Source organism: Lacerta agilis, chromosome 5, assembly GCF_009819535.1.
Source record: "Lacerta agilis isolate rLacAgi1 chromosome 5, rLacAgi1.pri, whole genome shotgun sequence".
NCBI lineage: Eukaryota > Metazoa > Chordata > Lepidosauria > Squamata > Lacertidae > Lacerta > Lacerta agilis.
Window position 1 is genome coordinate 67,402,285 of NC_046316.1, and position 12,420 is coordinate 67,414,704.

The 12,420-nt window shown below is 42.9% G+C and overlaps 1 protein-coding gene across 1 annotated transcript in view; it reads right to left on the reverse strand.

The window, feature by feature from the left end:
- The window catches only part of DOCK10 (dedicator of cytokinesis 10), a 168,098-nt gene that overhangs the window by 66,077 nt on the left and 89,601 nt on the right, over nucleotides 1-12,420 (reverse strand). Inside the window, 6 exon segments of the mRNA XM_033150272.1 lie at nucleotides 982-1,064; nucleotides 1,691-1,813; nucleotides 2,088-2,306; nucleotides 6,504-6,659; nucleotides 10,642-10,725; nucleotides 12,268-12,353. Coding sequence (XP_033006163.1) covers nucleotides 982-1,064; nucleotides 1,691-1,813; nucleotides 2,088-2,306; nucleotides 6,504-6,659; nucleotides 10,642-10,725; nucleotides 12,268-12,353 — 751 coding nt within the window.

A 12,420-nucleotide genomic window follows, 5' to 3' on the forward strand; every position in this document is an offset into this window, starting at 1 on the left:
CATAGCCGAGCCACATTTTGCACAGCATGTTGTGTGTTTCTAGTGGAAATATCTATTTATAGCCTTGTGCAATTACTAGGGCAAATTCCACTTTGTGAGCCTAAAATGTGGATACATCTACGAACTCCAGAAACTTTACTTTGGTTATGTGAATGGAACTATTGATCCACAATTACCAGCTGTGCTAAAGCTATCCTGTGCTTTAATTTAAATGCTGCTTTTGCAGTCTGTGAGCTACCTGTATATGGATTGGTACCTTGTCTGGTAACATATAAGAGCAGGAATTAAATGGGATGGGTGTGAGATGCAGTTACTTGCCAAGTCAATGCCACTCTATAGAACATTTCAAACTAACATGCAATTTAAAATAGTGAAATGAAATTCTGCCCAGCCTTGAAAAGCACAGAAAGGTGAAACAGGAAGTGGGGGAGAGAATCATTTCCCCAACTTCCTTTTTCTGCTCTATGTAGTTTTTAAAGTTCAGATCAGCAGCTGAACAGAAAGTGGAGTGACCAAGAGGGTAGGAGGGAAAGGGGAACAGACCAGAAGACTGAGGAAGGGAAAGCAGAATGGCCAGAGGGGAGAAAGGGGTATGTCACAGGAGTCCGGGAGAGAGAGGGAGAGAGAGAGAATGAATTACTTAGAGGGTGAAGGAAGATACCAACCCACATATACATATACTGGTCCAGTGAAATAGATCCTCCCTACCCAAAACCACCAATGAGTCACCCATTGAGCTTCATCACTGAGTAGGGATTTGAACTCTGCTCTCTACTCTCCTAGTCCAACCCTCTAACCACTACACTACACTGGCTCTCTTTCTTTCCTTGCCCTGGAGAACTACACCAATTCATAGTCCTCTATATAGGGGTAGTGCTGTTGTTGTGCCTTGCTGTTTCAAGAAGAAGGGCCAGTTCCTTTCGCAGCCTCTGTTTGTATGATCAATTGCTGAAAACAGCATTTACAAAGGCAGTTACGTACCGTACAGACCAGGCAAAGGGCATGCGGTATTTCCCCAACTTGCTGCAGAATTGCTTGTTGGATTTTAACACTCTCTGGGCCCACTAGGGGGAAAACAAACAAACAAATTAATAATTCCTATAAAGAAAGCTATCTGAAGTCCCATAAACATGCTGTAAATGTCACCCTGCTGGATGAACACTTGAAGTTTTAATTATTCACAAGGAAAGAGTGACAGTAAAGCTGCACGTTTCAACCACTTGTTGATTCCTCCAACCAGTGGTCTATCATAAAATTGGAGGAAGCTCATTTGTCCATCGGGCCTGACCCACTTGCCAGTGCAGGACAATACAGAGCAAGAGCATCTTCAAGAAGTGGCTGTCCATCCCCCTGCTTGAAGGCCTCCAGAGAAAGGCAGCCTGCCACTGCTCTAAGTAACTGGTACCATTATGTTGGTTTCATCAATGGACCTAGTTGAGCCATAGGAGGGGAGGGGAGGGATTTGTAACCATCAATACCATAGCCCAGCAGGTTCAATTACTTAGCTATCAGATACTCAGACAATGGGAGTACTCAGGCAATGAGAAACAAGCAGAAGCAGATCGTTCCTAAACTGAAAATCCACTGTGGTCCTATGGATTGCTAAAGCAAGTTCTGAGGAGGTTTCTCAATACAGTGTTCGACTTGACCCCTGGGTTGTGAAAGGCATTCCATCTTTCAATCACATTACCTTGTTAGAGTCTGGATTCCTTATGTAAGGTTCTGCACTGGTGGCAATATTTCCCATGAGCACCTTCTCAATCTTTGCCACCAAAACTATTTCGGAATGAGGGTTACTTATGGAGAAAACAGCCTGTGGAGACAAGAGGCGAAATTCACTAAGACAGAAGAAGTCCCAATATGTGAGAGAAATGTTTAAATAACTAAAGGCTCCCATGAGCCAAGCACAGCTCTTGGCTGCAAGGGCAGGGACTATTATACTACTGGGCCTATTAAGTCACTCTGAGAGACTTTTCAGCTACAGAGCAAAATAAAAATAAAAATAAATGTTATAAATAAATAACTATAATTTTCTGCTTTAAGGTGTCAAAAGCAAATGCCTGTGGAACTAGTGAAGTTTTAGGTACCTGTTTTGGGTACTTCAGCCATTCTTCTGGAAACCCCTTGACCTGTGGTTCCTCGTCTTTGGTGCCAGCACACTCAATAGTACCATTTTCCAATGAGGGTGAAGGACCTGACATCATCTGTCTAACCAGAGTATGGTTTAGATCCACGTGAAAATCAGCAGAGAGCTTCCTGCTGTCCCGTATATCAAAAAGAGCCACGCTCACAAAGAAAGGCTCAATCTGGAGGCAAAGAGCAGGAACAAAAAGTGCAAAATCAGGCTAATAGCAGGCTAAAAGAATTTAAGTTTAAGCTGCAAGGTTGACAGTGAAATCCTATGCACTGTAACTCAGATCAAGTGGCATAAGGCATGGGACTGAGAAGAAGCAAGAAGTGACTTCAACCCTCACAATGAAGGAGAATTGGCCCCATTCATCTCTGAGGAAGGGCCATAGCTTAGTGGCAGAACTTCTGCTTTGCATGTAGAAGGTCTCAGGTTCAATCCCTGGCATCGCCAGGCAGCGGTGGAGCAAGCTGATTGGGCACCTGGGGTGGCATATGTGCCTTGTGTCCAGGGCCGGGGGCAGCTGGGGCAAGATGCTCCGCGGGGCCTCTGAAGAGTCTGCCTGACTCCTCCCACTCAGCCACCCTACAGCTGAGGGGGAGGCGGCGGGCAGACCGTTTGGGGCAAGATGGAGCTTGCGGGCACCCAAGCCACCACGTCACTCCCAGGAGCGGGACGGCATTTTGTCACCCCCCTCAGTGGTGACACATGGGGAGAACCGCCCCTATCACACACCCTTCCTCTGCCCCTGTCACCAGGTAGGCCGGGGAATGCTCCCTGTCTGGAACCCTGGAAAGCCACTGCAAGTCTCACAATACTGAGCCAGATGATTGGAAACAATATTAGGAAGTTTCCTCAGCTTCTTTCCAGAGAAGCGTATATAATAATAATAATAATAATAATATTTATTATTTGTACCCCGCCCATCTGGCTGGATTTCCCCAGCCACTCTGGGCGGCTTCTAACAAAAATCAGATACAAAAATATCACACATTAAAAACTTCCCTGAAAAGGGCTGCCTTCAGGTATTTTCTGAATGTGCGGTAGTTGTTTATCTCCTTGACCTGTGATGAGAGGGCGTTCCACAGGGCGGGCGCCACTACCGAGAAGGCCCTCTGCCTGGTTCCCTGTAGCTTTGCTTCTCGCAGTGAGGGAACCGCCAGAAGGCCCTCGGCGCTGGATCTCAGTGTCCGGGCTGAATGATGGGGGTGGAAGCCCGTACTGTAATTATATACATGCTTATATATATCACTGTACTCAATGTAGGGCTGCCATGCACCCGGAATTTCCCGGACATAATCTGAATTCATCTGTCGAAATTGGCATCAGGGCGGAATTTTTGGAAAGTGGCTGAAAGGTCTGGGAAAACCTGGGCATATGGCAGCCCATATGGGAAGAGTTGATTTTTTTGGCAATTACCTAACAAATAGTTTTTAAAACCCTTCTTTTTGGGGGGAGATTTTGCAAAAAAATTATCATCTCAACAACTTTTGTGTCCAAATTTTCACTTTGTGAAATATGGCAACCCTAACTCTATGGGACTTACTTTTGAATAGGCATGGGCAGAATTGCATTGTTAATCAGCTTAACAAGGAAAGTTTTTGCTAATTAATGCACCGGGCTAAGTTTTAATTGGGAAGGCCAAGTTTTATTTTGTTTGAGACTGCATTTGGTCTGTAACTGATAAAAGTTACTAAAAAGAAAATGCTTATTATGGTGTTTTCCTCCAAGTTTTTAAAGAGTTGGATTAAGTTTAGTCAGTAAATGAAATCTGGTTTACATTTGAACTAGGAACCCTTGTTTCAAGCTAACACTGGTCGGTTTTAACAAGGCAACTTCAAACAAAAAATTATGAAGCTGGCATATTGAAGGAACCATACTTTGAAAGCTGGGTTCCTGGCTTGAATGTAACACTAAGCTCAGATTTCTTAAAACTGGAAAGAAACCTGGCAGTCCTTCTACTTCACAGAGGATGGGGAGAGAAGTGTGCAAGCCTACATTTCATTCATGCTCAGTGAGGTTCATCCACATAGCACTAAACCATGGTTTTCCTTTTAAATTAATTTGACTGTTGTTTTTTTGATGATATGCTTTCAGCTAGGTTTATAAAAAGTGTTTCTATCTATTTCTGCATTTTCTATCAACCTGTCCCAACCCATTGACTAAGACTCCATATGATAGTTGCTTGCTCTCCACTTTTTGGAAATCCTGCATTAGCAATTTTTTTTAAAAAAAATAAAAAAATAAAAATAAATTATGCACTCGCCCCATTCTCACTACGGCTATGATTTTGCCAGCATTTTCATCCTGCCAAAAAAGTATTGACTGACATGTGCAAAATAGACACTGCTGATGTCATCTGTTAATGAAAGAAATCAATGTCTTCTCCAAAAACCACAGAAATTGCATTGTCAGAACCTGACACAGTCCCTTCAACCTCCCCTCTGTAACATAGACACTGGCTAAAATCTGATTCTCCTGAACTGGTATTTTGTAATTTTATTAAAAAAATGTTATTTTGATGTAAAAATTAGAAACAGTTTTCTGGAGAAATATTAAATTGGATCCAATATAAGCTAGTCGTGTTTAAGTTCCACTGAAAGTTGTAGCAAACTTGTCCCATTGATTTCAATAGGACTAAAGCATGACTAGCTTAGCCTGGGTCCAACCCATGGGCTGCAATTCTGCATGCTATTCCATGTGCAGTGAGATGAGTTCTATTTCAGCTTATAGACTGCTCCAAGGTCCCTCCTCAGACAGCAGACACTGTTTTTGCTCCCAAGGCCCCACACCCTGAATTACATTACATAAGAGTGAATAGCTAAAGACACACAAACTCATTTATTTGTATAAGGTTTGATCTGAAGCCTGATGCAGCCAGCTTTTGTACTGATTAAGGTCATGTAGTTGCAAGCCCCTATTAAGATAGATATTAAAATAAAAAAGAGGCTTAGCATCATCTTTTTTTTAAAATTTGTCTTAAATCTATAAGGAAACTGTGTTTCAAAAACATGTGTACATTCAGTGTTGTTTATATAAATTGATTTATATAAAATCCCCACCATTCTGCTCTTTAGCAGTAAAATAAAAATGCAGAATAAAACCTGTTGTTTTTAACAAATCCACATGAAAAGCAACAGGCTTCAGATGGGATTTGAGTCACTCTCTTGAGGAAACAAAGCAGTGGCTTCATTCACATGCAACACTGGCCATAAACCGTGGCTACAGAAACTGCACCTGTGCAATGCAGTTCAATGTCTCTGCTTTGCTACTCCTTTCTTAGAGTGGGGAAACGGACCACACAGCACATCTGGCTTAGTATTATGTGGGAACCAGGGCTCATGGGTTGTTTCTCCCCAAGAGGGCCAGCAAAAGACATTACACGTACTGAGACAGGCACAGCTATCCTTTTCCACCACTTCCTCTTTCCTCTCTCACTGCTGCCACCATCTCCTCCCTCCTCCCTCGCTCCTGTTCCATATTCCTCTTCTGGCCTGATCAGCCACAGGTGCTTCTACCTTTACTCTGAGGAAAGAGTGTGTGGGGGAGTCCTCCCCCAGAGCAAGGCATTGTGGACAGAGGCGTGGGAAGGGGGGTGCGGACTGCCCTGGGTGTCATCGCTGGGGGGGGGGGGTTCACATCTGGTGCACCGCCCGCAACTCCCAAGCCTATCCCAAGCCATCAGGGGAAGGGGGGAGCTGCACCTTTTTGCCTTCATTTTGAGAGCTCGGGGGAGGCTTGGGGTGACATTTGGCGCGCCGCCCACCCGTGACTCCCAAGCCGTCGATGGGGGAGAGGACAATTTTTTTTTTGCATCGGGTACCACCTGGCCTTGCTACACCTCTGATTGTGGGTAAGGTTACCAAGAGATCACCTGGCACTTTAAAGCACAGCTCAAAAATGCATTCACTAATTTCCTTTGTTCTTTGTCCTGAAGATTTGTTCTTCACTTTCTGCTCATGGTTTGTTTATTCATTTATATTTATTTATTGCATTTATATCCCACCTTTTCTCCAAGAAACTCAAGGTGGCAAATGTGGTTCTGCCACTCCTCATTTAGTCCCCACAAGAACCCTGTGAGGTAGGTTAGGCCAAGTGAGCTTCGTGGCTAAGTGGGGATTTGAACCCTTGTCTCCCTGGTACCAGCCTGACACTCTAACCAATAGCACTTGTTTGCATGTGGTGCTAAGCCAGCAATTCCATGGTTTGTTTCTCCACTCCAGGAAGAGAAGAGCAAAGTACAGACTGCTTGAACTGTATGCAGCAGCATGCAGCTCATGGAAAGGCCAATGTCCCTATGCTTTACTGGCCAATATTGCGGCTGACCATGGCCAGTGCCTTGATATAAGCCCCCCTACCTCTGCTTAAGACTTACATTGGTGACGGGGTCACTTTCATTATCAGAAACGCAAGCCTGAAGATTCAGATTAAGGGATTTGCATGTTATCATGATTCGCTTGGCATCCCTTTCCTGAAAAGGCTTGAGCAATGAATCTGCTGCTGGAAATTCCTTTCTTTGAGGATTCAAGGCCTGGAATAAAAACACTGGGATAATTAGCTAATTGAAGTTAGTATACAGAATTTTGTAGGAAAAACAGACTTTTCTGGAAAATAGTTGTAAGATCAGAGATCCAGTGACAGTCAGCATAAAATTCATTTCTTTACAAGCCAGTTTTTTGAAGAAAGACAGTATGTGGGACACTCCTGATAGTTCCAATGCCCTCATAATTGTGATGAATGGTGGCCCAGGAGGGAGTTTTCTTCATGGCAGCCCTTAAATTGTTATTGAGTTTACTTCTATGCCGTTTTTCCACAATGAGCTGTGCCCAAAGCAGTTTACAGCAAACATTCAAAACACTGAAATACAGAGCATTGGAAATACGTGCAAATATACAAAATGCATTTAGCATTTTCATTACACAGCTTCCATTGTATGTTGATTGCAAACCTCTTTAGTCTGACCCTGGACATTTAAGGTTTTTTTTGGGGGGTAGATCCCACCCTTTCCACTTTGTTTAATTTATACTCCGCAGCTTTTGCTTGGAATTGTTTTAACTTGTCTTTATAATTGTATATAAACTGTTCTACTTGTTTTAAGTGTATGCTTGTATGCCCTTGGCAGATTACAATGAAGAGCGGGTAAGAAAACATGTGAATCGAAGCCATAATAAATAATGAATGCAAAACAGTGAGAATGACACAGCTTCCTCCCCAATGGACATGCTGGTCACTTTTAGCTTTCTCTCACCTAACAAACCCCTTCATGGATCACTGCCTTGTCGTGGCGAAGGGGCTTGAATTACTCAGGGAAGCTATGAGCTATGCCGTGCAGGGCCACCCAAGATGGACAGGTCATAGTGGAGAGTTTGGACCAAACGTGATCCACCTGGAGGAGGAACTGGCAACCCACTCCAGTATCCCTGCCAAGAAAACTCCATGGACAAAGACAACAGGCATATAAAAGTTATGACGCTGGAAGATGAGCCCCTCAGGTCGGAAGGCATCCAACATGCTACTGGGGAAGAGTGGAGGACAAGTACAAGTAGATCCAGAGCTGATGAAGCGGCTGGGCCAAAGCCGAAAGGACGCTTGGTTGCGGATATGCCTGGAAGCGAAAGGAAAGTCCAATGCTGTAAAGAAAAGTATTGCATAGGAACCTGGAATGTAAGAACCATGAACCTTGGTAAGCTGGATGTGGTCAAAAATGAGATGGCAAGAATAAACATTGACATCCTAGGCATCAGTGAACTAAAATGGACGGGAATGGGCGAATTCAGTTCAGATGACTATCATATCTACTACTGCGGGCAGGAATCCCGTAAAAGAAATGGAGTGGCTCTCATAGTCAACAAAAGAGTGGCGAAAGCTGTACTGGGATGCAATTTCAAAAATGATAGATTGATCTCAATACGAATCCAAGGCAGTCCTTTTAACATCACAGTAATCCAAGTTTATGCACCAACTTCCAGTGCTGAAGAAACTGAAATTGACCAATTCTATGAAGACTTACAACACCTTATAGAAATGACACCAAAGAAGGATGTTCTTCTCATTATAGGGGATTGGAATGCTAAAGTAGGGAGTCAAGAGATAAAAGGAACAACTGGCAAGTTTGGCCTTGGAGTTCAAAATGAAGCAGGGCAAAGGCTAATAGAGTTCTGTCAAGAGAACAAGCTGGTCATCACAAACACTCTTTTCCAACAACACAAGAGACGACTCTACACATGGACATCACCAGATGGGCAACATCGAAATCAGACTGATTATATTCTCTGCAGCCAAAGATGGAGAAGCTCTATACACTCAGCAAAAACAAGACCTGGAGCTGACTGTGGCTCTGATCATCAGCTTCTTATAGCAAAATTCCAGCTTAAACTGAAGAAAGTAGGAAAAACCACTGGGCCAGTAAGATACAATCTAAATCAAATTCCTTATGAATACACAGTTGAAGTGAAAAACAGGTTTAAGGACTTAGATTTGGTGGATAGAGTGCCTGAAGAACTGTGGATGGAGGCTCGTAACATTATACAGGAGGCAGCAACGAAAACCATCCCAATGAAAAAGAAATGCAAGAAAGCAAAGTGGCTGTCCAATGAGGCCTTAAAAATAGCGGGGGAGAGAAGGCAAGCAAAATGCGAGGGAGATAGTGAAAGATACAGGAAATTGAATGCAGATTTCCAAAGAATAGCAAGGAGAGACAAGAGGGCCTTTCTAAACGAACAATGCAAAGAAATAGAGGAAAATAACAGAATGGGAAAAACCAGAGATCTGTTCAAGAAAATTGGAGATATGAAAGGAACATTTCGTACAAAGATTACCACAATTAAGGACAAAAGTGGAAAGGACCTAACAGAAGCAGAAGACATCAAGAAGAGGTGGCAAGAATACACAGAGGAACTATACCAGAAAGATATAGAGGTCTCATACACCCCAGGTAGTGTGGTTGCTGACCTTGAGCCAGACATCCTGGAGAGTGAAGTCAAATGGGCCTTAGAAAGCCTTGCTAACAACAAGGCCAGTGGAAGTGATGATATTCCAGCTGAACTATTTAAAATCCTAAAAGATGATGCTGTTAAGGTGCTACACTCAATATGCCAACAAGTTTGGAAAACTCAGCAGTGGCCAGAGGATTGGAGAAGATCAGTTTACATCCCAATCCCAAAGAAGGGCAGTGCCAAAGAATGCTCTAACTACCGCACAATTGCACTCATTTCACACGCTAGCAAGGTTATGCTTAAAATTCTACAAGGCAGGCTTAAGCAGTACGTGGACCGAGAACTCCCAGAAGTGCAAGCTGGATTTCGAAGGGGCAGAGGAACCAGAGACCAAATTGCAAACATGCGCTGGATTATGGAGAAAGCTAGAGAGTTCCAGAAAAACATCTACTTCTGCTTCATTGACTACGCAAAAGCATTTGACTGTGTCGACCACAGCAAACTATGGCAAGTTCTTAAAGAAATGGGAGTGCCTGATCACCTCATCCATCTCCTGAGAAATCTGTATGTGGGACAAGAAGCTACAGTTAGAACTGGATGTGGAATAACTGATTGGTTCAAAATTGGGAAAGGAGTACGACAAGGCTGTATATTGTCCCCCTGCTTATTTAACTTATATGCAGAATTCATCATGCGAAAGGCTGGGCTGGATGAATCCCAAACCGGAATTAAGATTGCCGGAAAAAATATCAACAACCTCAGATATGCTGATGATACAACCTTGATGGCAGAAAGTGAGGAGGAATTGAAGAACCTTTTAATGAGGGTGAAAGAGGAAAGCGCAAAATATGGTCTGAAGCTCAACATCAAAAAAACTAAGATCATGGCCACTGGTCCCATCACCTCCTGGCAAATAGAAGGGGAAGAAATGGAGGCAGTGAGAGATTTCACTTTCTTGGGTTCCATGATCACTGCAGATGGTGACAGCAGTCACGAAATTAGAAGACGCCTGCTTCTTGGGAGAAAAGCAATGACAAACCTAGACAGCATCTTAAAAAGCAAAGACATCACCTTGCCGACAAAGGTCCGTATAGTTAAAGCTATGGTTTTTCCAGTAGTAATGTACGGAAGTGAGAGCTGGACCATCAAGAAGGCTGATCGCCGAAGAATTGATGCTTTTGAATTATGGTGCTGGAGGAGACTCTTGAGAGTCCCATGGACTGCAAGAAGATCAAACCTATCCATTCTCAAGGAAATCGGCCCTGAGTGCTCACTAGAAGGACAGATCCTGAAGTTGAGGCTCCAGTACTTTGGCCACCTCATGAGAAGAGAAGACTCCTTAGAAAAGACCCTGATGTTGGGAAAGATTGAGGGCACAAGGAGAAGGGGACGACAGAGGATGAGATGGTTGGACAGTATTCTCGAAGCTACTAACATGAGTTTGGCCAAACTGCGGGAGGCAGTGAAGGATAGGCGTGCCTGGCGTGCTCTGGTCCATGGGGTCACGAAGAGTCGGACACGACTGAACGACTGAACAACAACAACACCTAACAAAAAGCAACAAAGAATAATACTTACAGCAATATCAGGATCTAGGGAGAATAGATTCAACCTATCCATATTTCGAGATGCTCTGACAGTTTCTTCTGTTTCTGTGAGGTACTGCAACAACAACACCCTCTTATTCTACAGGTAAACATCTTATTAGCTCAAACTGCTTCATGTCAGGGGTTCAAATCTGGCCCACAAAGCTATTTCCCCCCTCCCTGCAACACTCACACACACGTATTCAAATTTATAATTTGTGTCTCTTTTTGTTTCTGGTATTTCTCCCTCTTTTTGAATGATAGCCTGCAAAGCAAACCCAGGTGTGAAATCTACATTTAATCTGGGGCAGAATCTCTAAAACATTCAAGAATATCACATTGGTGTAATTTGGATAATCCTGTCTTATTTTGAGTAATTCATTTAACCTAATTATCGACTACAGTATGTTTAATTTCATCCAACAGTGTTGTTTGTCATTAAAATACATACTTATTTCCAGTGCTGTAGCAAATTACTTCAGATGCACCGGTACCACATTATAAATTATAATTATAAATTTGCCAACAGCAAAGTAACAAACACCAAGCTGAAAATCCATAAACAGCAAGTGGCAAGGCAACTCTTCAAAATCTGACACTATGTATGCAAATTGTTGTAAGAGAGTCAAATTTACATTCACGTGCTCTGATTTGGAAAAACCTCAAGCTGTTCGGATAATTATTTTCCAAACCAATATTTTTTTTTTGGGGGGGGGGTGGCGGCTTTGATTGTAAACTCACTTTAATCATGAAGCCTAAATTATTTCAGTTTTGTTTCCTGCCATGTACAAGACACCTTGTTGTTAACAATGAAAAAAATACCATCAAGCACCAGTATTAATGCGGCAGCTTATACTGTGAAGAAAATTTAACAGGTGCATTCTGCTATGCCTCATATTACTCCCAGTACTATTTAAAAAGTTTACAACTGAGGTTAACCACATAAATGGCTCCATAGCTGCTAAGATGCCTTCAGAATGGCTTGTGGAGAAAGTCATCTGTCACAATGTCTCCAGCAAGCCCAATCTCCACCCATTTCTCACCCGGTACTATGCCAAAATGACACATCTTTAGATGGCAACTGTTCCCAGCAAAACTTACCCTCTCCTATAAAAAAGGTTAGATTTGGAGGAGCAATTTTAGTAAATGGTTGAATTTACTTCAACAAGGCCTAGTGATGGATACCAACTTGGATGCTTTAAAAATGGATTAGACAAATTTATAGTCAAGATGGCTAGTTTCTACATCCACTGTCAGAGCCAGCATATCCTCAGAATACCAGCTGGGAATCACAAGTAAAGAGAATGTTGTTGCACTCAGGTCCTGCTATTGGGGTTTCCAGAGGCATCTGGTTGGCCACTGTGAGAAAAGGATGCTGGACTAAATGGCACTTAGGCCTGATCCAGCAGGACTTTTCTTATGTGCTTATCCTGATGAGGACAGTTGAATGGTCCTAGGCTGCATGGCTGAATGGTTGCAAGGCTGGAGCTGCATGGTGTATTTTGCCACTAAAGCAGGACACTCTGGACCCCAGATGTGAATGCTTAGCTTTGGCACTGGCAACACACAGAGGTTATTATTGTTATTATTATTATTTTTAACAATGGTAGTCTCTTACTTTTGAAAAATCTGGATGCAGGCTGTTCTCTGAAGAATCAGTTTCCTCTTGCGGACAATCATAGCTCATCGACATGTCTTCCAAATCTTAAAAAGTGAAAAGCACAACTGAAGATTCAGAATCAGAAAAATCTTTATTTGCATCAGCCATTAG